The 24,626-nt window shown below is 41.8% G+C and overlaps 1 protein-coding gene across 1 annotated transcript in view; it reads left to right on the plus strand.

Moving 5' to 3' along the window:
- The window catches only part of pou6f2 (POU class 6 homeobox 2), a 541,627-nt gene that overhangs the window by 185,536 nt on the left and 331,465 nt on the right, over nucleotides 1–24,626 (plus strand). The window contains exon 4 of the mRNA XM_060824196.1: nucleotides 17,752–17,980. Within this exon, the coding sequence (XP_060680179.1) occupies nucleotides 17,752–17,980 (229 nt within the window). The remainder of the gene's footprint in view (nucleotides 1–17,751; nucleotides 17,981–24,626) is intronic.

The following is a 24,626-nucleotide window of genomic DNA, read 5'->3' on the forward strand; positions in this document are numbered from 1 at the left end:
AAGTTTCCAACTGCCCTCAAGACCAGATGGAAAACAAATTAGAAGAGCTAGCAAAGAAGAGAGTAATCAAAATAGTGATAATTCCTGCAAAATGTTTCACTGGTATCATGCTGCCAAAGCAATTGGAGCATTTGTAGAAGGATCTAAATAAAAATCTGAAAGGAGCTCATTACCCCATGCCAGTCATTTATGCAATTTTGTCACAACTTGCAAAGATAAAATCTTCACTACCATCAATGTGAAGGTGGCTAGTGAAGTTTGATGAAAGCAGTAGCTTTCTAACCACACTCTGAATGCTGTTTGGGAGATACAAATGGCTGTGCGTCCCATTTGGAATTTCTATGGCTTCAAAAGAATAGTGATGCAGACAGCATGAGATAGCTTCCATTCTTGGCAGATCATGGACTATCAGGGTTGTCTGCTAGTATATGGATGTGGGGACACCATGGAAAAAGCCATTGCTGATTACACTTAAAATCTAGTGTGAATCCTGGACAGACCTTGCCAGATGAATCTGCTGAAAAAAAATCACTGAGATGGTTCATCAAAATATATAACTGGAGTTGTTATGGAGACCGGATGCATTTATATATCTAGTAGAGAGAGACTCTGTATAGATCAATTGCTTGAAATAGGAAAACTGACAAAGGGAGTGCAGAAGGAGCCTCCTCTTATCCCAATCCCTTCTGCTGTCCAAAAAGAAACTGAAAATTTGCTGGTTTTAAAGAATCCAATAGTAGACCAAGCAAAGTGAGTCTGGGTGTCAGATCAAAACAAGTCAATGTCACAGTGCCAGCCATTAAGTGGAATTGGTGTTCGAAGTCAAAGTTTAGGTTTGATCCAGTCAGACCCATTGAGAGAGGATATTCGAACTAATGAAAATGGAGATCAGTACCTATAGAGAAAGAGAAATAAGCTAAATAGGTGATTTGAAATGAGCTGAAAACAGGAAAAAAAATATTCTCTGTTGTTTCTTGTCAAATGATAACATAAATAATTGTTTAACAAAAATATTAAGGGAGAACAGTTTTTTAACATGTAAATTACTCTGAATATATTCATATTTGGTTTTACAACCAAAACACATATGGAAACAAACCTGTTAAAATTTCAGATATTGCTGGTCTTATTTAATGATGAAATTTATTCAATTCATGCAAAGTATACCATCTTACACTTTAATGTAGGACTTTTTTTAAATGGTAAGGGAATGTAGTTCATTACAAATTCTGCTGCTGTTTTGCTGCCCTGTTTGTCGGGAAGGTGTAAAGCCTGCAGCTGAGCATGTTGCTCAATACAGTACACCGCAAGAGGAGAATTTAGTCGTCATGGTGTTGAGAGTTATAAAACAAAATGGTATCCAGTTTGAAATAACTCAACTCGTAACATCGATGGCTTTCGTTTTATTGTCTCTCACAATTTCAAAATCATTCTTTATTGAACAGATTTCCCTGTTTGTAGGATATTCAGATTTCAAAAAGATTTCAGCCAAAGCTCACATTTTCAGCTTATCACTGAGTGAGAAGGGAATAACATTGAATACCTCGTGCTGAATTCTCAAGTGCATTACAAAACTCAATTGTAGAGCTTTCTCAGCCGGTAAATTGAACACTCAGTTGACACAATCACTGGAAGGGCATCAGTGACAATTCTCCTGATGCCCCTTCTGTTGATTCATACCACTTGGAATATTTTAGTTCTAGCTGCAGCTACAGCTGCAGAACTTGGAGCTTTTTTTTTTACATTTTACATTTTAGCTATCGTTAACAAGTCAATTTCTGTTACCAAAAACTGAGTTGTCTTGTGACTGTGAGGGAAGCTATCTGCTTACTCAAGTAACTTCCAATTTTGTGTATGTGTTACATGTTCCAGTCCATAAAATGGATTGCAAATTGACAATATAACACTTAGCAAAAATGCAGCTCAAAAAAAAAGACAGCAGCAAAAGTTGCAGCAACTTGGGAACTGCTTTTTTTTTTCAGAATCTTGAAACGATTTAGTGGTAAATATTAGAGGTGACCCTTCTGTAGGATACCTAGAGAAAGTCCATTGTTACCTGTTTCTGCGAAGGCTTGCCACAGCTGGCAATAACCAGAATCCAGGGAAGAGGTTTCCAGGCAAGGTGGTGACTGCTGAGTTGCTGATGGGCCTGGGCATAGATGAGTGATGGTAAGAATGGGTTGCTCGGTGTGCATTGACAGCAAGGGAAGAATGATGGTGTATAATCCAATGCCTGATCTTCAATTAAACACTGTGTCATAGAAGCAAAAATTCTGTTTTTCACGTTTGCCATGTAACTAGTTCATTGCCCAATTCTGGGTGACAGGGAGGCCTTTCGTGATCTGTTCCACCACCAGTTTATTCAGGCTAAGTTTGGGAAGCTTCAGGTCCTCACCCACCAACTGTCTGCCTGATTAAATGTCATCTGCCATCAAACTCACATGGAGAAGGGCATAATTCCATCCCTGTGTGAACTCAGGACAGCCAAACTAGTCAGGGATAGATTTAATTCATTAAGTGTTGAGCGGTAAATTTACTTCAGAATGCAATCAGCTCTTAACATGTCATTCTTAAATAATATTCCACAAACTTTAAACTTCAGTTGCTCTTGTCAGTCATAACATATATCAATGAAACAATCCAAACATGAGCCCATGAATTGCAAAATTCCTATGTGGTATGCTATGTCTGCCATCATTGAGGGGAATTTTAACCATCGAGAGCTGGAAAATAGGAAGCAGACAAGGGATGAAATTAATAATTTTTAAAGTTAGCTGCAGCACACCCACTTTTGGATTCACCTGAGGTGTATTTGAATGCTCGTGCCAAAACTATTCTCGAAATTCAGGTATTTCATAGTTAGATTCAGGCAGCTTTTTATTAGTGCAACTAAGAACCTTGGGTTTAGTTACTTATTTCAGATTGTTTTTAACTTCCCTTTGAGTTTTCCTTGAGCAGCAGAGGTTTCCCAGGGTTCTGAAAGCTGACCAGGAAAACAGAAGGGAGTTTGGACAGCATTCCAGGTGAATTTTTTGAAGTTGTCATTATCCAATTTGAATAAAAGCTCACACATTCCAGTTGCTGTGACATTTCCCTCTGGTAAATGTTTGATAGAATTCTATTATGGCTGCAGCTTGCATTCCATGTTTTTGAGTATTTCAAGCTGAAAGGACGAGAATGGAAAGTACCTGGGGTATATTTGACAGTAAATGACAGCAGGAAGTCCAACATTTTCCACATCAGCGATGATATGCTGCCATGGAATCAGCACAGCGACAGTAGAGATAGAACATAGAACATAGAAAAATACAGCGCAGTACAGGCCCTTTGGCACTCCATGTTGCACCAGTCCGAGCCCACCTAACCTACACTAGCCCACTATCCTCCATATGCCTATCCAATACCCGTTTAAATGCCCATAAAAATAGGGAGAGTCCACCACTGCTACTGGCAGGGCATTCCATGAACTCACGACTCGCTGAGTAAAGAATCTACCCCTAACATCTGTCCTATACCTTCCACCACTTAATTTAAAGCTATGCCCCCTCGTAATAGCTGACTCCATACGTGGAAAAAGGTTCTCATTGTCAACCCTATCTAAACCCCTAATCATCTTGTACACCTTTATCAAGTCACCTCTAAACCTTCTTTTCTCCAATGAAAACAGTCCCAAGTGCCTCAGCCTTTCCTCATACGATCTTCCTACCATATCAGGCAGCATCCTGGTAAACTTCCTCTGCACTCGTTCCAGTGCCTCCACATCCTTCTTATAGTATGGCGACCAAAACTGCACACAATACTCCAGATGCGGCCGCACCAGAGTCTTATACAACTGCAACATGACCTCAGGACTCCGGAACTCAATTCCTCTACCAATAAAAGCCAATACACCATATGCCTTCTTCACAGCACTATTTACCTGGGTGGCAACTTTCATAGACACCAAGATCTCTCTACTCATCCACACTACCAAGTATCTGATCATTAGCCCAGTACGCCATCTTCTTGTTACTCTTACCAAAGTGAATCACTTCACACTTACCTACATTGAACTCCATTTGCCACCTTTCTGTCCAGCTCTGCAGCTTATCTATATCCCGCTGTAACCTGCCACATCCTTCCTCACTGTCAACAACTCCACCAACTTTCGTATCATCCGCAAACTTGCTCACCCAACCTTCTAGCCCCTCCTCCAGGTAATTTATAAAAATGACAAACAGCAATGGTCCCAAAACAGATCCTTACGGAACACCGCTAGTAACTGCACTCCAAGATGAACCTTTACCATCAACTACTACCCTCTGTCTTCTTCCAGCCAGCCAATTCCTAATCCAAACCTCAATGCCATACCTCCGTATTTTTTGCAGTAGCCTACCATGGGGAACCTTATCAAACGCCTTACTAAAATCCACATACACCACATCTACCACTTTACCCTCATCCACCTCCTTAGTCACCTTCTCAAAGAATTCAATAAGGTTTGTGAGGCACGACCTGCCCTTCACAAAACCATGCTGACTATCCTTGATCACATTATTCCTATCCAGATGTTCATAAATCCTATCCCTTAGAATTGTCTCTAAGACTTTGCCCAGAACAGAAGAGAGACTCACCGGCCTATAGTTACTAGGGTTATCCCTACTCCCCTTCTTGAACAAGGGAACCACATTTGCTACCTTCCAGTCTTCTGGCACTATTCCTGTAGACAACGAGGAGATAAAAATCAAGGCCAATGGCTCTGCAATCTCCTCCCTTGCTTCCCAGAGAATCCTAGGATAAATGCCAACAGGCCCAGGGGACTTATCTATTTTCATCCTTTCCAAACTTTCCAACACCTCTTCCCTACATACCTCAAAGCCATCCATTCTAATTAATTGTGACTCAATATTCACATCAGCAACAATGTACTTGAATATATATTTCAGGCATGCTTTCGGATTTTTAAAAATCAAATACACAAAAAGCACTGAAGGGAAGGTGCTTCATCCATACTGATATCTGTCCATGGACAATGCCCCAAAACAAACTAGTTCCATCAACATTTTTAGTTCCTTTGTGCAGTGTTTCCCAAACCTTTTCCCTCTGTGATACCACTTGGACAACTCAAAGTTCTCAAGACCCCAAGTCAGATCTGTAAAAGCAGGGAAAAGAAGCTGTTCAGTATGAGAGCAGGTGTTGGTATACGATAACGCACACTCACTTACTCTGTTTTTCTCTCTCGCACTCTCTTAATTCCTCACACACGCACTCTCACGCTTATGCGCACAAACTTTCATTCTCTGTCGCACGTGTATGACTATGATTATGACATACTTCCTCAAACGCACACTCAGTCACACTTACTCTGTCATTCATACTCTCACACACATTCTCATATTCACTCAGTCACAAATATTCACATTCCCTTCGTTATGCAAATTCAAGTCCACTTTGTCACACATGCTCTGTCTCTTACTTGCACTATGGCAAGGAGCCATTTGAAGTCAGGTTGCATGGCACGTGGACCTCGGGTGGCAGGAAGAATCCAATTTCAGCCAGACTGCATCCGAGAGTGGTTTTTATAGGAAGGATATTATTAAATTGTAGAGAGTTCAGAAAAGATTTACCAGGATGTCGCCATTTTGAGTTATAAAGATAGGCTAGGAGTTGAGGAGTGACCTTCCAGATATTTATAAAACCATGGGAGAAGCATAAATAAGGTGAATAGTAATGGTATGTTTACTGTGATGGTGGTGAGAGGAGTGCTGGGGGTGGAGGGATTTCAAACCTAGGGAGCATATTTTTAAGGTGAAAGGCGAAAGATTTAAAAAGGATTAGCTTAGCGGAATTTTCAGTTTCCCTGGCAATTCCTTCGGAGTCAGCTATGTCAGGGATTCCACAGTTTTCGCATGCACAATTCCCATCTAGCTTCAAAATAGACTATTCGGCCATTAATTCCATTTCCCTCCACAGATGTTGCCTGAACTGCAGAGTTTTATTCAGCCCTTTCTGTTTCAATTTTAGAGAGGGCTTTAGTTGTACCAGGAACACTACCCCACTCCACATCACATTGTTGACCTGCTAGGATCCTTAAGGATGCCCCTTCCCCAAGCCAGTTCAATTACCCGTTCCCCTCATCCTCTGAGTTGGCATTATCCAACTGAATAATCCCAGTTAGCTTCCTTTAAATGGTCTCAACATGACACACTTCCCACATAAGATTAGGTAGATCTGTCAGTACCAAAACATTCTCAGCAAAAATGGCCAACGTCAGGAATGCAGTTTGTAAATGGCATGTTTGCTTACATTGGTATTTTTGAGCCTGGCTACAGCAAGGCTCAGTAATTCAGCTCACTATCTGAACTGTTATTGATTTAAGATATTTATAATCAACAGTGCAGGTTCATAGCTCCTTGAAAGTGGAGTCACAGGTCGATAGGATAGTGAAGAAGGCATTTGGTATGTTTTCCTTTATTGGTCAGAGCATTGAGTACAGGAGTTGGGAGGTCATATTGCAGCTGTACAGGACATTGGTTAGACCACTGTTGGAATATTGCGTGCAATTCTGGTCCCTTCCTATCGGAAGGATGATGTGAAACTTGAAAGGGTTCAGAAAAGATTTTCAAGGATGTTGCCAGGGTTGGAAGTAGGGAGAGGTTGAATCGGCTAAAGCTGTTGGGCTGTTTTCCCTGGAGCGTCGGAGGCGAAGGGGTGTCCTTATAGAGGTTTATAAAATCATGAAGGGCATGGATAGGGTAAATAGACAAGTTATTTTCCCTGGGGTGTGGGAGTCCAGAACTAGAGGGCATAAGTTTAGGGTGAGAGGGGAAAGATATTAAAAAGATCTAAGGGGCAACTTTTTCATGCAGAGATTGGTGAATGCATGGAATGTGCTGCCAGAGGAAGTGGTGGAGGCTGGTGCAATTGCAATATTTAAAAGGTATCTGATGGGTATATGAATAGGAAGGGCTTGGGAGGATATAGGCCAGGTGCTGATGGGTGGGACTAGATTGGGTTGGGATAGCTGGTTGGCATGGACAAGTTAGACCAAAGGGTTTGTTTCCATGCTGTACAACTCTATGACTCTATAACCTGTTTCGACATACCTCTGGAGCAGGTGGGACTTGAACCTAGGCCTCCCAGCTCAAAGGTAGGGACAACGTCACTGCACCAGAAGAACCCATGATACTGGTTGCATACAATTATGTACTCATTGGCCTTACAATAACATCGGTGATTTCTTTATTCTCCATTCACTTTCCTCTTAAATCCTACCCATCCAGTTAAAACAGGCACTGATGGGGTTGTTTTTCTGTCTTGGAGGTTTATTTCTTAAAGGTATGGGTGATTTGAGATTGCTGTATGAAAGACTAATCAGTCTGGCAAATGCAATTGGAGGCTCATATAGATCTTGATAGTACAGAAATGTGATGGTATTTTCACATTCGTAGACAGAAAGGCTCCTATTTTGGAATTTCTATGGATGTCTTGATGACACTAGTCATTCACCCTTCCTCATGAGTCATAGATGATCAAGTTATGTCTCTGTGAATGTTTCAAGTAAATGTACCTAGACTACAGGTGCATTTTTTATTAATATCCAATCATGGACTGTGGGCTCTGCTGATGAGATCACCATTTATTGCCCATCACTAATTTCCCTTGGAAAATCACGATGAGCTGTCCCCTTGAAACATTTCAGTACCTGGAGTGTATGCACATCCTGTCTCATACTGTTAGAAAGTGATTACAGGGAGTTTGATGCAGTGACAATACAGTTTCAAGATGATCTTGTGGACGGTGCCCACTGCTGCCAATGTGCATCAGTCATGGAAGGAGTGGATGTTGGAGATAGTGGGTGGGATGCTAGTCAAGTAGGTTGCTTTGTTCTGGATGGTGCCAAAAATCTTACATGTTATTGTATATCTAGGAGATAGAGAGTATTCATCAAACATCTGACTTCTGCCTTACAAATGCTGGATAGATATTGTGGAGATAGGAAGTGAGTACCTCACTGCAGAATTCCTAGTCTACATGGATATTCCTATATGGCTGGTTTCTGGTCCATTGTAACTCCTCAGATATGAATTGTGGATGATTTCAGCAGTGGTAATGCCATTGAACATCAAAGGGCAATACTTAGATTCTCTCTTGTTTGAGATGGTCAAAGCCTGCCAGTTATGTAGTGCAAATGTTACTTGCTACTTATCAGCTCAAGCCTGCATGTTGTCAGATCTTACTACAAATAGACATGGACTACTTTAGTATCTGAAGAGTGGTAAATGATGCTGAACATTGCGAAATCATTAGCGAACATCTCCACGTCTGTCCTTATGATGGAGAGAAGGTAATTTATGAAACAGCTGAAGATACATGGACCTAAAACCATAAGATATAGGAGCAGAATTTATGCCATTTGTTTAATGAAGACTGCTCTGCCATTTGTTTATGGCTGTTATGTTTCTCAAATCCATTTTACTGTATTCTTCCCATGACCTTTGATTCCCTTAATAACCCAGAATCAATATATCTCTGTCTTACATACTTAGTAACTTGATCTCTGCAGGCTTCTGCAGCAGAGTTGCACAGATTCACCACCCTCTGGCCAAAGAAATTCCTCCACATCTTAGTTATAAAAGGTCTTCCCCTGCATAAATGGGTCTTTTGCTGTTTGGCAGAATGGTGATGAGTGGTGTTCCACACCGATCTGTGCTGGGGTCTCCACGTTTAAACATTTACGCCAGTGACTTAGGTGGAGGGAGTAAATTGTTGGTAGCTAAACTCATAACGTATACCAGGATAACTGGGAAGTATGGAGAAAGTGAGCACTGCAGATGCTGGAGATCAGATTTGTAAAAAGGGGGTTCTGGAAAAGCACAGCAGATCAGGCAGCATCTGAGGAGCAGGAGAATCAATGTTTAGGGCATAAGCCCTTCATCAGGAATGTTCGGGGCTAGGGGGCTGAGAGACAAATAGGAGGGTGGGTGTGGGGCTGGGGGAAGATGATAGGTAGATGCAGGTGTGGAGGGTGATGGTGGAGGATGGAGCGGATATGTGGAAAGGAAGATGGACAGGTGGGGCAGTTCAAGAAGGTGATGCTGAGTTGGAGGGTTTGATCTGGGATGAGGTGGCGGGAGGTGAGATGAGGAAACTGGTGAAATTGACATTGATGCTGTGTGGTTTGAGGGTCCCAAGGTGGACGATGAGGTGTTCATCCTCCAGGCATCGAGTGGCTTGGATTCAGCAGTGGAGGAGGCCCAGGACTTAAATGTCCTTTGTGGAGTGGGAGGGGCAGTTGAAGTGGTTGGTCACAGGGCGATGAGGTTAGTTGGTGCATGTGTCCCAAAGGTATTCCCTGAAACATTCCTTGAGTTGGCATCCTGTGTCCCCAATGTAGAGGAGACCAGTTCGAGAGCAACGGACACTGTAGATGAGGTGTTTGGATGTGCAGGAAAATGTCTGCCTAATATGGGAGGGTCCTTTGAGACCTTGGGTAGTGGTGAGGGGAGAGGTGTGGGTGCAGGTTTTACACCACTTGTGGCAGCAAGGGAAGGTGCCAGGTGTGGAAGTATGTTTGTGAAGGAAGTTGCAGACAATATAGATAAGTTGGATAAATGGGCAAAAATCTGGCAGATGGAGGAAAATGTGAGCAAATGTGAAGGTATTCCCTTTGGCAAGATGAATAAAAAAGCAGGGTATCATTTAAACAGAGAATGACTGCAGAATTCTGAAGTGCACAGAGATTTCTGCAGAGAGATGTCTGGTGCATGAGTCACAGAAAGTTAGTATGCAGCTACAGCATACAATCAAGAAGGCGCATGAGATGCTACCTTCATTATGTGAGAAATTGAAACTACAAGTAAAACTGTTATGATTCAGTCACACAGAACTTTGGTGAGATCATATCTCCTATATTGTGTGCAGTTATTTAAGGAAGGATGGAAATACATTGGAGGTGGTTCAGGAGATGTTTACTTAATTGGGGTGGATGGTTTCTTGTTAGGCTGGGAAACTGAGGGTGAGTGGGATTGATGGGAATGTGGTCTCTAAAACACAACAGATCAGTCACCATCTTACTGAATGCCAACCCAGATTCAAGGCTCAAATGGTCTAGGAACGGGAGTTGACCATTCAGCCCCATGAGCCTGTTGCACTGTTCAGTAAGATCATGGCTGATCTGTGGCCTAATTCCATATATCTGCTATTATTCCACATCTGCAAATGTGTTGCTGGTCAAAGCACAGCAGGCCAGGCAGCATCTCAGGAATAGAGAATTCGACGTTTCGAGCATAAGCCCTTCATCAGGAATAAGAGAGAGAGAGCCAAGCAGGCTGAGATAAAAGGTAGGGAGGAGGGACTGGGGGGAGGGGCGATGGAGGTGGGATAGGTGGAAGGAGGTCAAGGTGAGGGTGATAGGCTGGAGTGGGGTGGGGGCGGAGAGGTCAGGAAGAGGATTGCAGGTTAGGAGGGCGGTGCTGAGTTGAGGGAACCGACTGAGACAAGGTGGGGGGAGGGGAAATGAGGAAGCTGGAGAAATCTGAATTCATACCTTGTGGTTGGAGGGTTCCCAGGCGGAAGATGAGGCGCTCCTCCTCCAGCCGTCGTGTAGTTGTGTTCTGCCGGTGGAGGAGTCCAAGGACCTGCATGTCCTCGGTGGAGTGGGAGGGGGAGTTAAAGTGTTGAGCCACGGGGTGATTGGGTTGGTTGGTTCGGGCGGCCCAGAGGTGTTCTCTGAAGCGTTCCGCAAGTAAGCGGCCTGTCTCACCAATATAGAGGAGGCCACATCGGGTGCAGCGGATGCAATAGATGATGTGTGTGGAGGTACAGGTGAACTTGTGGCGGATATGGAAGGATCCCTTGGGGCCTTGGAGGGAAGTGAGTGTGGAGGTGTGGGCGCAAGTTTTACATTTCCTGCGGTTGCAGGGGAAGGTGCCGGGGGTGGAGGTTGGGTTGGTGGGGGGTGTGGATCTGACAAGGGAGTCACGAAGGGAGTGGTCCTTGCGGAACGCTGATAGGGGAGGGGAGGGAAATATATCCTTGGTGGTGGGGTCCGTTTGGAGGTGGCGGAAATGGCGGCGGATGATACGTTACGGACCCCACCACCAAGGATATATTTCCCTCCCCTCCCCTATCAGCGTTCCGCAAGGACCACTCCCTTCGTGACTCCCTTGTCAGATCCACACCCCCCACCAACTCAACCTCCACCCCCGGCACCTTCCCCTGCAACCGCAGGAAATGTAAAACTTGCGCCCACACCTCCACACTCACTTCCCTCCAAGGCCCCAAGGGATCCTTCCATATCCGCCACAAGTTCACCTGTACCTCCACACACATCATCTATTGCATCCGCTGCACCCGATGTGGCCTCCTCTATATTGGTGAGACAGGCCGCTTACTTGCGGAATGCTTCAGAGAACACCTCTGGGCCGCCCGAACCAACCAACCCAATCACCCCGTGGCTCAACACTTTAACTCCCCCTCCCACTCCACCGAGGACATGCAGGTCCTTGGACTCCTCCACCGGCAGAACACAACTACACGACGGCTGGAGGAGGAGCGCCTCATCTTCCGCCTGGGAACCCTCCAACCACAAGGTATGAATTCAGATTTCTCCAGCTTCCTCATTTCCCCTCCCCCCACCTTGTCTCAGTCGGTTCCCTCAACTCAGCACCGCCCTCCTAACCTGCAATCCTCTTCCTGACCTCTCCGCCCCCACCCCACTCCGGCCTATCACCCTCACCTTGACCTCCTTCCACCTATCCCACCTCCATCGCCCCTCCCCCCAGTCCCTCCTCCCTACCTTTTATCTCAGCCTGCTTGGCTCTCTCTCTCTTATTCCTGATGAAGGGCTTATGCTCGAAACGTCGAATTCTCTATTCCTGAGATGCTGCCTGGCCTGCTGTGCTTTGACCAGCAACACATTTGCAGCTGTGATCTCCAGCATCTGCAGACCTCATTTTTTACTCTATTATTCCACATCCCCTAATATTTTAGTTAACAAAACTTTATCTCTCTCATTTAAAATTGACAACCCGTCCTACATCTGCGGCCATTCATGGAAGGTATAAACATCTACCACCATTTGTGTGTAGAAATGCCTCCTAACATTTCCTCTGAATGATTTAGCCCTAATTTGCAAATCCTGCCCCCTAGTTATAGAAGTTCACAACCATTGGAAATGGTTTATCTTTATCTACCCTGTCTTTTTTAAGTAATATCTTGAAGATTTCAATCATATCACTAGTTAACCCTCAAATTCAAGAGAAAGCAGACCCAATTTGTGTAGACTTTCCTCATAACTAAAGCTCTGAAGTCTAGGTATCATTTTGATAAACCTACGTTGTACTCCCTCCAAGACCAATACATCATTCGTAAGGTCTAATAGACACATCTGCTCAGAGTACTCCAAGCCGGGTGTAAACAGGGTTTTGTATTGCTGCAGCATAATTTCTACATCCTGGTACTTTAGTCCTCTAGGTATAAAGCCCAGCATTGCAATAGCTTTACTGTTTATTTCCTGCATCTTTCGTGAGAATTTAAAGTTATATACACCTGAACCCACAAGTCTCTCTAGACTTCCTCTGTATTCAACTTCAAACCATCTAGAAAGTACTCAGATCTATCCTTTTACAGTCCAAACTTGGTAACCTCACACCTTACATTAAACCCTATCTGCCACATTAATTTGTCTATCGATATCCATTTGTAATTTTATGTTACCATCTATAATGCTGTTCAACTTTGTGTTGTCAGTAAATTTGGATATGTGACTTTTTATGCCATGATCCAAGTCATTAATAAATAATTTGATTAACTGAGGCCCTAACCCAGATCTGTGTGGATCACCACAGGTCACATCTTGCCAATTTGAGACAATGTATTATCTTGATTTTCTGTCGCCTACCACTGAACCAGTTTCCCAGCCATGTCAGTAATTTGCTTTCAATTCCCTGGGCTTCTATCTTAACTAACAGCCTTTATCATTGAATCAAAGAATCTCACAGTGTGGAAACAGGCTGTTCGGCCCATCGAATCCACACTGGCTCTCCAAAAAGCATCTCAACCAAACCCACTCTACCACCCTATAACCCTACATTTACCATGGCTAATCCACCTAGCTGCACATCCATGGACACTGTGGGCAGTTTAACATGGCCAATCCACCTGCACATCTTAGGACTGAAGGAGAAAGCCGGTGCGCCCAGAAGAAACACAGGCAGACGTGGAGAGAATGTGCAAACTCCAAATAGGCAGTGCCCGAGAGTGGAATCAAGCCCAGGACCTTGGCACTGTAAGTCAGCAATGCTAACCACCATGCCACCCACATGGTACTTTAACAAATGTCTTCTGGGAGTCCATATAAACAATATCCATAGACATTCCCCATTTCAATACTTCAGTCACCCCTTCAAAAAGTTAAATAAGGTTTGCCAGTCATTTCCAAGGTATTGAGTTACCGTTTCCCCACCATAGATGTTAGGCTAACTGGTCTGGAATTCTCCAGTTTTCCTCTTTGGCCCTTCTTCAAAAGCAGAGGGACATGTGTGATTTTCCAATTCAGAGGGAGGACTCCTGTGTCTAGGGAATTCTGAAAAATAATAGTGCACCTACTATGTATTCTCCATACTTCCTTTAATACCCTCTGATGGAAGCCATCAGGTCCCAGGGATTTCACTCTTTAATTCCATTAATTTCCTCACTACTGATGTTTTATCTACACTAGTATTATTCAGTTCCTGCTTTTAATTTTCTGGGGATTTCCGGAATGATATTCTCTTTTCTACTGTAGATACTGAGGCAAAGTAATGTTCAATGTGTCTGTCATTTCCCATTACGCATTGGCATATCCACATCTTCAGTCTTTAATGGGCCAACATTGCTTCTGACCACCCAATTTCCCTTTTTTGTAACTATAAATTTTTTTCTTATTAATTTTGATGTCCCTGGCAAGTTTCCTTACATAATCTCTTTTAGGTTGCTCTTATAAGCTGCCCTGTAGCCTCAAACATATTTCGTAAGTTTTTCATCATTTACAAATCTCAACTCTGTGGTACCCTCTAAAATATACAGAGTGCCAGTAACTGAGAACTGGCTTAAATGTGAAATTAAGTGTCAGTGTTTCTTAATCATCATTCTCCTCTTCTTCCACTTCTTGGTCTTGCACCAGAGCCTGGCCAAGTTTCCATTACTCACTTCCTAAAAGGAGAAAATGGACTCAAGTTGTGTTTGGCGAGGAGAGTGGAGAAAGCAATCCACTTGAGGCTGATTTTGCTGGAAGATTTAAGATGGTTGTCAGGTATTATTGTGGGTAAAGTGCTTGATATCCCTGTGCATCAGATGTTAAGAATTATTTTTAATATTTGCTCCTGTGATATGCAAGTCACTGGCTTGACCGTCATTCATTCCCTCCCGAACTGCTCTGAGGAAGATGGTCGTGAGGTGCTTTCTTGAACTGTTGCAGTCCTTAGTATTGCGGTGTCTCTAGATTCCATGAGGCAGGGAGTTTCAGGAATTTGACTCAGTGACAGTAAAAAAAGGCGTTATAGTTCCAAGTCAGCATGGGATGTAGCTTGGAGGGAAACTTAATCATGGTGGTGTTCTTATGTATTTGTAGCCCTTGTCCTTCTAGATGGTAGAGGTCAGTGGTTTGAAAGTTGTTGTTGAAGGAGTCATTGTGATTTTTGGCATATATTTTGTATATATCATCTTCTGATTCTTGAAATCACACAGCAGCACAGAAACATAATGTTACAGTTTTCATGACAGTTTCTGATGGAGTTGACCTTTCACTGCAAATGAGTTTTAGATCTGGTCATAAGATTTTGTATGGTATAGGACTGTAACATGGTATATCACAGTTTGAATGATTTTGAGGCATTGCCCTATTTTTACTGATTAGTGCATTTTAATAGTTGTTTCTTCAGATCACTGCAATGCTGTACACTCTGGGCCACATGACTACTGTAGCACACATTTCTTCATCTGGAAGTTGAGTTGTGATAGATGTGGGAAATGTTACTTAGTTAGCCTAATAATTTATCCATTGTACAGTCAAAAAGTGCCAAAGCAGAGAATTTTGTCTTAAGAATGAATGCTCAACCTTATACATTTAAGTAACTCCGAATTGCAGCTTCAGGTCTGTGTCATTGTCACTAATTAAAAATAAGAATCATAATTCTTAACTATTATTTGATAGTTATCTTAAAATACTTAATACTTATCTTTAGATTCATAAAGGCAAATGTTATGTTGTTTATGGTCATGCTCTATCAGTGTGTGTTTTATGGATAATTTAAATGTGACAGTGGGAATGAGTTAAGGGCATTGCAGTTATTTAACTTTCTTACATTAAAATTAGAAGTAGATATAATGGTATTTAGTCAAGCATTTCCAGCTACCACAGTGAAAATCAAGTTGTGCTTACTATGTTTTCTAGCATTCTCCTCAATGGATTGTGAGCATCATTGTGCTATATACCCTACCTGAGTTCCTAAAGAAGAGTTAGGTCTCTTCAAATGAATTTTTTAATCCCCTGGACTTCTTAATCACATGAGGACGACCTGGAGTATGGATAAAGCTTTCTCAATTGAGCTTACAGAATCAGAAATGGTCATGCAGCATCTTATGATGATACCAAGGACTTTTAATGCAGAGAAAGCAATATAACTAAAAACAATGAACTTCAATGAGCAATGAAACAATGAACCTGCCACATATAATAGAATAAAGCACCACCATCAAACTAATCTATCACCAAACCTGGAGGCGAAGATTTTTATTGCTGCATGGGAGCCATTTAGTAACAAATGCATTCAGAGATCATGCGTCTATTGATGCTACATTGCACATTCAGTTTATAAAATTAAGTATCAATGTTCTCTCAAATAACCAGAAATAAGAAGTTATAGAAACTGCTGTTTTCAGAAAAATGTGTGGACACGCTTGTGTATGAGTATGCATGTCTGACTCTGTAAGTGTGCGCCAGCATGTGGGTTGGTGGAGTGTGTGTTTTTGTGAATTTCAAAGAATTCATTCTGCAGTGTTAACAGATTCATGATCACATAGCAATCATTGCCTAAAAACAGCCTATATTTTACACCTAATGATAGGAGCTTTATTGTCATGTTCAATGTCGGGTATCAATCTGTAGAAGCATTTTATTATTTTACTCAGCAGCGACCTTCTGCAATGATTAGAAGATTGAGATTTGTATTCTTCAAAGGTTCTAGCAATTTCCCATGTAAGTTAGGTTGCACCAGGGTTTCCAATATTTCCTGAAATTTCCGCCATTTTTAGGTCTTCCCACAGGACTAATAGAGTGTAGACATTCTATATGTCACTTACTTGGGCATCTGTGTCAGATTGTGAGGCCAACAAGAAATCAAAGACACATAAGTGGAAGGAGGAGAGGCACCTGTACAAGTGGACCCTGTGGGAAGATTACCCAAGTTGAAGATTAGATCTGTATCTCTGAAGATTAAGTAAAACTGGTAATGGCCATGGGGCTACTTGGGGTTCATGAGCTGATTCATTGTATTCTTGGGAATGGCCCATACAACCCTAATTGGCATTTACATGCATTGTGCATCCTCGTCTGTTGGTTGGTGCCCAAGACACATCCCCTCCAACCTCACTTTGAGATGCTCCACTGACAGGCTTGGCAGGGTCAATGCTATTGGGTACAACCCCAGAATGCAGTCACCCATGGAATTTCAGCCTCATTACATTCACCATACACTCACATTCCAATGTTAACTCTCAAAATACAATGCAATTCACTGTGCACATCAGAAATTACCTTGTACAGGTATATGTTTGTTGTCATGTCATAAAGCAAAGTGAGTCCATTTTGTATTGGATAATATCATTCCTGATTGGATTGTCACTGAAGTACACAAGTGGTTTTATTTAGGTCAATATAAGTATGCCAAAAAATGGATGGACTCAGCATTTGTAACCTATTAGTTACTAAACCCTGACCATTAAATAGCAAGAGACTTTAAAACTTATTGCAAGCTTCCAAGAAGTGCATATTCAGATTCCTGTAAATTAACACAAATGTTTATTTTAACATCAAAATGTGTTATAATCTGTTCCAATTACACTGACTGCCATACTTGCCGTTATTTGGAGGGGTTTGTAGAACTGGTAGATTCTGTTCATTGCCCACGGTTTGAACAGATCATTTTAGCGGTCACTCATTATTGAGCCCTCACAGAAGCTGAGAAATGGCAAGTCCAATTCCAACAAATGTACAGTGAGATTTGGCATTATGTAACAGATGAGGTATAATTGTTCCCTTCACTGTGTGTACTCAATCAGCAGTCACTTGTCTTGATTTTGTAATAAGCTGAATAATTAACTACATTGCTCAACATTAGTTTCTTAATCACGTTCTGTAAATTGTGACTTTTAGCCATCCTAATTTGTAATTTATTATTAAGGAATGAACACTTTATTAAAAATGTTAACCATAATAACCTTAACAATTGTAACACTGCAGCATGTAATACAAATCACAAAATTTGCTACTTATCACCTGCTTGTTTGACCACGGGCTTATCTAGATAGGTTGCAAATGCATGAGGATTATGCACCAACTAGCCTTGACTTCAGAAGAAATTAAATCAATTGTATAATTGTGGTATTAGAATCTAGTTAATAAGATGATATTGATAGGCAGTGAGCACTAATGTTCCCAAATTGTAGCTACTGTTTAACATAAGGAACATTCATACTGATTGTTCAATTATTCCTTTCTGTTCTTTACAGCCATTGTTGACAGCGCAACAGCTGGCTTCAGCTGTGGCAGGAGTGATGCCAACAAGCAATCCTGCCCTCAATCAGCCAATCCTCATACCATTTAATATGGCTGGTCAGCTTGGCAACCAACAGGGCCTCGTCCTCACGCTGCCAGCTGCCAATTTAACCAACATTCAGGGTCTGGTTGCAGCAGCTGCCGCCGGAGGCATTATGACATTACCACTGCAAAACCTGCAAGGTAAGGCAAAAACTTGTGCACAATAAGCTTGAAATGTTCTTCTCCCAATAGAAGAGAAACTATATAATTGTACTCACATGTTGGTAATTTCTTTGCAAACTTGATCTGCTTCCACTAAAGTATTATCTAATGTTGACAGCTTATCAAAGGAATAATCAGTAATACTGGACATTTTTGATCTGTTTTTATCTGAGCATTGTTTTTTTTGCTGTAAAAGGATAATTTGCTGTCAGATGTTGAAGGTGTATTTGCCTGTTAATATCATAGACTGGCTTCAGTTCCAACTGATCATTTGCTACTATAATAAGCTAACTTATGCTATAGTTTATCTTACATCATTAGCAAAACAGACAATGTACTGGATTGAGAAATGATGGCCAACTATTAATATGGAATCTAGCACTGAAGTGAGGAATATTATTCAATCATTGAGGGATATTATTTAGCCATTAATATAATTTCTGAGCATCAAGTTAGGTGTGCCTTTCATCAATATTTCGATCCCTAGTTTGTGTTAATTTCTGTTGTCATAGGACTGTGCTTCTGTATTCACAGAGGATGGAATGTCCTAAACAAGTGCTGTTTTACGGTAATTCTGAATAGTAAAATCCACTACAGTGCCAGTGTTTGTAAAATAAATATTTGTTGTTTCTTCATATGAAGATTTTCCCGTTTAATTTATCTATATCCAGACCTGACATTGAATCCAGCAGAATGAAACTTGCAGCTGCTATTGCCAGGTATCTCTGAACCAATCCCATTTTCTGGAATCAATTACAATTACAATCCAATGGCATTAGTAGACAACGGTAGTACAGTGTAGCTCAGTTTCAGTATTGGTAGGAAGATCTAAGAAGCAAAGAAAAATATTGTCATTGTCAGCCATTTGTTTTGCAGAAGCAAATACCCCAGTCTTTTTGATTTAATCTACCTCCAACATCCTACTGATTCCGGCACCATGGACATATGGAAGGTGCTGAGGCAGACATGTGAGAATGGTGGTTCTGTCTATGATAGGATTACAGCATTTGCACATGTCAATCCAATTACGGTTTTGCCTGTTATGCATGAATACGAATGAGCTAGAAATTTCAATGGGGCAGAAAGGGGGCAGTCTCCAAGATAATTTATTCTTGCCCACTCAGTATTGAACATAATCATCCCCCAAAATCTGTAGAGAGTCAGGAATTTGTCAGATAGAGGACATGAATAAAATCCAAGAACAGAAAGCAGGCGGTATTTTTTATATATGCTGAGATGTGAAGTTGTAGAAAGCAGTTCCAGAGCTATTGATTGAAGCAGAAACCATGTTACTTTGAAGAATAGATTGGTGGTTGAAAGCAAAGGAATAAAGAAATATGAGTACATGGTGGGAAAGTGCGAGTAGCAATACACTTATGCAGAATGAATATCAGAATAGATTATTTAGGTCAAACTGTAACAATGTTGTCATTTCAGTATAATTCCAGAAAATCCCAAAACATTTCCATAAAATTGTGAGTGCCTTTACAAAGGATAAATCATGGGCTGGCATGAATTTATGAAGTTGGTAAATAAACTAACGCTCATTTTTTTCACAATAAAATATCTTGCATAGTGCTGGACTATTGGCTAGGAAGCAGACTTCCAGCCAATTCTGACACAACCGACGCGATATGCCATTTTGGTGAGAACATTTATGGAAGCATTACTTGCGTACTTTAGGAGGACACAGAGTTATTGGTTGGTGATGTCTGTTGGTATGTAAATGTTGGCTTGATGCCAGCAGTACCATTTTGGATCTTGTGCATTGACTAGCAAAAAGGACCCCACCAACCAAAGTCACTTAAGGTCATCCAGCTTGCAGGTTAGTCATTTAGTATTTTTATTGGCTTTTTTTTGGATTGTTGGAAGTAATTGGTGTTTGGAGGGGAGGCTTAAAATTAGTGAAATCTGCATGGACTTGGGCTGGATGTGGCAAGGTGTGAGGTAATACTTTGAGGACTATGGCTTCAGCATATTCCTACAATGGGTGTCATAGTAACAGTCCCACTTTTGAGAGATATGAAGAGATATCAAAGAAAATCAGAAGCTCGCAGGGGGAGGGGATACATAATTGGGTATTTCTAAGGAGGTCTGACCCAGGTAGGCTCTGCTGGGATACTTCTGTCTCCAACCAAACCATTAGTTTAGCACCTGTGATTCACCAAGGAAGTGTCCACTGAACTTGCAAGCAGACTTGCAGCTGCTTGAAGATACATAATGGTGCCAGTAGGATAGAATTGATCATAGTCCTCAACTTCCTTCCAGACTGGAACAAGTGATATAGCTAGCATTTCAAAGTGTGACATCTGTCACTGTATCCTGGTGGTAGGTGCTCTGTACACAAAGGAATGAGATTTTAATGCCCTCTTTATGGATAGAGAAAGAAGAGTAGCATGGACACAAATGACTTTTCAAAGATAATGGGCTTCCTCAAAGTGCAAGATGTCATCAACTGTCCAGACATGGCTTTGCAGCTACCTCATGCCATTGCTGAGATGTTATCATTTGTTTAGCGCAGATTCTGTCCAACCATGTCCAGCACATAATGTTGGTGAATGGCCATCATTATTGGGGTGGCGCAGTGGCACCGTGGTTAGCACTGTTGCCTCGCAGCACAGGGATCCGGGTTCAATTCCAGCCTCAGGCAACTGTTTGCACATTCTTCCCCTGCTTGTGTGGGTTTGCTCCAGGTGCTCTGGTTTCCTCCTAGAGTCCAAAGATGTGACCATTTGAATTGTCCATAGTTTTCAGGGATGTGTGGGTTAGGTGCATTAGCAAGGGGAAATACAGGGTTGTAGTAATAGAGTAGAGCGGTGAAACTGAGTGGGATGCCCTGCAGAGAATGGGTGCAGACTTGTTGGGCCAAATGGCCTGTTTCCACACTGGAGGGATGCCATGGATTATTGTACAAAGTCTTGATGCGTACATTCTGTTTCATCTGTTGCCAAAGAGATTGAACCAAAGAGAAGCTGTGAACAGTAAGTGTTATCTTCTCTACATAAAGCTGATGACTGCCCTCTGCAACCTAATCATTCATGGCAAGGAGTCCTATAGTGAGAGTAATGCTGCCATGAGAAAAATCAGCAAGCCAACTTAAATCATTTACTGAGCCATCCATTGCTCACTGAAGTGGAAGCAGTGTTTCTCAGTGCCACATTTTCTACACCTGGCATTCATGAGGGCACAGCCTTTGTGACCACACATTGAGCAACAATGCTTCTCTTAGGAGGGGAGGGATAAGGAAGAAGAAGAGATGAAAAGGTAAGATAAGTAACACGTCGGTGTTTTGAATGGACCTTCTGTAAACCTCCTGTTTTGATTCTGTTTTACATGGAAGTAATCAGGATTGCCCCACAATCCCTAACCACACCACAGTGTGCTATTGGCCAAATTCAGAAAATAACTGATTAAAGTCCTCATCTGGATCCTCGGCTTCAGAACTCGTGTCGTAATTAATTTGTTGGATAGTAACATGAGTCTTTACCCTTTTTCTGGCCCATTTGTGTCTGGTGACTCAGCACTTGAAGATTCAGCCTTTATGCTACCCTCCTAAATTTATGAAGAGCCAATATCTGAGATGGTGATGACTGACCGACCAAGTGATGGTGTTTTTTCATCTTCCAGTGTATTCTCCTTCTAGGCCTTCAGTCACCTGAACCAATGTCTTGCCAGATCACTGTGCTTGGTTGTCTAAAAGCATTAAGAATGGTTGAGGTGAGGAAAGGGAATAGGTAAACAGAAGGCTGGAAGAACACAGCAAGCCAGAAAGCATCAGGAGGTGGAGAAGTCAACATTTCGGCGTAACCATTCATTTCACAACTGAGAGAGGCAGAGAACTTCTTCAAAGTCAACATCCTTTGGAGAGATTTTGCTGTGGTCCAAAAAAAACTCTCAGATGCAGGAATCCAAAGTAGACAAGCAGGAGGCTGGAAGAACACAGCAAGCCAGGCAGCATCAGGAGGAGGAGAAGTTGATGTTTCAGATATAACCCTTCATCAGGAAACAGGAAAGTGAGAGCAAACAAGTAGTACATGGTTTACATCATTTGCAGCTGAACAGATTATGGAAAACAGTTCAAGGGGATGTGAGAAAATTAATTCGGCAAGAGCACATCACTAGCCTTGATAATTTCAGAAAGGCCACTGGCCACTGCCTCAGTGACAGCTGCCCCAATTATTTCCAGCATCATCACCTTGTGATAGGTAAGCACATGTAGCCATGTCTGGTCCATGCTGTTTAGGTGTTTCTGCCACCTATTATGTACTTAGTCCTACAAGAGAAAGGGAAGTATGCCTGTGTTTGGAGTATCCTCATATGTTTGAGTGATATGATTGCCACTGTTGAATATTGCATTTGTTCAAGCTGTGAAATTTGCATATGCAACTGAAAACAGCTTTTAGATGTGAAAGATTGATGGGAAGCAATGATGTGCAGTATGAATTGTGGTTATGACTCAGAGATAGGAACATTCTGACCGCATTAGAAGTTACTTGGTAATTTTTTTTCTTTCTGTATCCAGAAGTGCTCTTACACACAACAGAACATTATTTTGGTGTTTTTTTTAACTATTAACCATCACTAGTAAATCATCTATGTTTTCCAATTAATTAATTTACATGCAATGCCTGTTAATGGTAGTTAGCTGTTTATTTTTTTAAAGTAACCGATTTTTCTAATCATTTCTGTCCAGAGATGTTATCATACATGTCTGGAGCAGATGCAACTTGAACTGGGGTCTGCTGGTCCTTGGGTAGGGGTGCTGCCACTGCATCATAAGAGACCTCTATAAAATCAGATGGAAAATTTTGACCTATGTCCAAGAAACACTAGTTCACATGGACTACCTTTTTGTAGATACTTTTAAACAATCCATTCAGACATGTTATCACATACCCCTGGAGCAGTGGACCTGAATCTGGCTTGAACCTAGTAGCCCAGAGGCAGGGCTCTGCCTCTGTGCCACAAGATGACCAACGATGGTTTAAACTGAGGGTTACCACATCTAGGTAAGGTGAGACCTTTGTGGTAACCTCAACCAGAGCAGGAAATTAACCCACATTGTTAGCATTAGAAACCAGCCATCCAGCGAACTGAACTGGGTTTTAGGCATTAACTGGGTGACTTGGTGATGGGAAGAAGAACACTTTTGGATACTAAAAGAAAACCAGAGAACATTTGCTGGGCTCTTGTGGCACACTGGTGGTGTGCACATTTCTGAGCCAGGAGACCAGGTATCAAGTCAGGCCTGCTTCAGAGGTGTATAATAATATCTCTGAGCTGTTTGATTCAGAAATCGAAACCTTAGAATAGTTGAACTCTATGGTGCAGTGGCAATGTCCCTAGCTCTGAGTCAGCAGGCCTGCCAGCATTTAACCAGGTGCATATTGGGCCTTATTTTTGGTTCCAGTGCCAGGATCTTTGGGAGTCCTGGCAGTGGCCAGTTCTTCAATCGGTGATAAATAAGAGGGCACGGTACCCTAGTGGCATGGTGCAAAGTTAATGAAGTGGCTTTGGAAGATGGTGTGAGAAAACTTGCTCAGGTTTGTGGAAAGAAACCTTCCATGAAACTCACCAACAATGACACTTGGCTGATTTCTGGTAAGATTCAGCCCTATCATTGTATTTTGGGTGTAAATGTAAATTCCAGTTGAGATCTCTTGCATTTACTGCCCTACTGTTCATGTATTTGTTGGTAATTTGCCATTGTTTGCTTCCTGACTATTTTGAGTTTATTTTAGTTCCCCGTGATGTTCTTCCCCTGTTTTTGTTTGTTAGTACCACATGGTCTTGTTTGATGTTCCTCCTTGTGTATTGTCCCTCAATTTACTGTGGTTGTTTCTTTGATCATTATTGCGACACTCCTGTTATCTGAATCCAGTCAATGCCATCTGAAAACCCCCATCACCAGGAGTACTGAGCTGTTATGCCTCTCCTTTGCTGGTTCAACCACAACTTGAGTGACATGTGTAATTCTGCTCTCTACATTATGAAAAGGATGTAATTGCATTAAAGATGGCTCACAGTGGATTTACAAGGATGTTGCCAGTTCTGGAAAATTGCAACAATGTGGAAAGATTGGATTGGTGGGGTCATTCTCCTTAAGGAGCCTGAGGGCAGGTTTGATTGTGAGGGATAAAACTGAGAGGCCTGGATAAAGTGGATGGGAAATGTCTATTTACCTTGGAAGAAAGGTAAATGAGTAGGAAACATAGATTTAACGTGATTCAAAGAAGTTTAGAAAGAAGATGAACACTTGTTTATTTCATCCAGAAGGTGGTGAGATTGTGGAACTCACTTGCTGAAAGTGTAGTTAAGATAGAAACTCCAGATTTATTCAAGAGATCTCTGGATATGTGCCTGAAATGCCATAACCTGCAGGGCTACAGAATAAATGCTGCAAAGTGGGATTAGGCTGGGTGGCTCGTTTTTCAGACAGTGCAGACACATAGGGCAAGTCCTTTTTCTTTACTGTAATCTTTCCATGGTACTATTACCAAATCTCTTACAGAATTTATTTTTAAGCATTGAAGATGTCAATCATTCACAAACCGATGAGCTTGCAGTCTTTTGATGAAGGAGGTTCGGCTTATACCAACTTACTTGATTCGTATTATGTCTTGAA

This window comes from Hemiscyllium ocellatum, chromosome 4, assembly GCF_020745735.1.
Source record: "Hemiscyllium ocellatum isolate sHemOce1 chromosome 4, sHemOce1.pat.X.cur, whole genome shotgun sequence".
NCBI lineage: Eukaryota > Metazoa > Chordata > Chondrichthyes > Orectolobiformes > Hemiscylliidae > Hemiscyllium > Hemiscyllium ocellatum.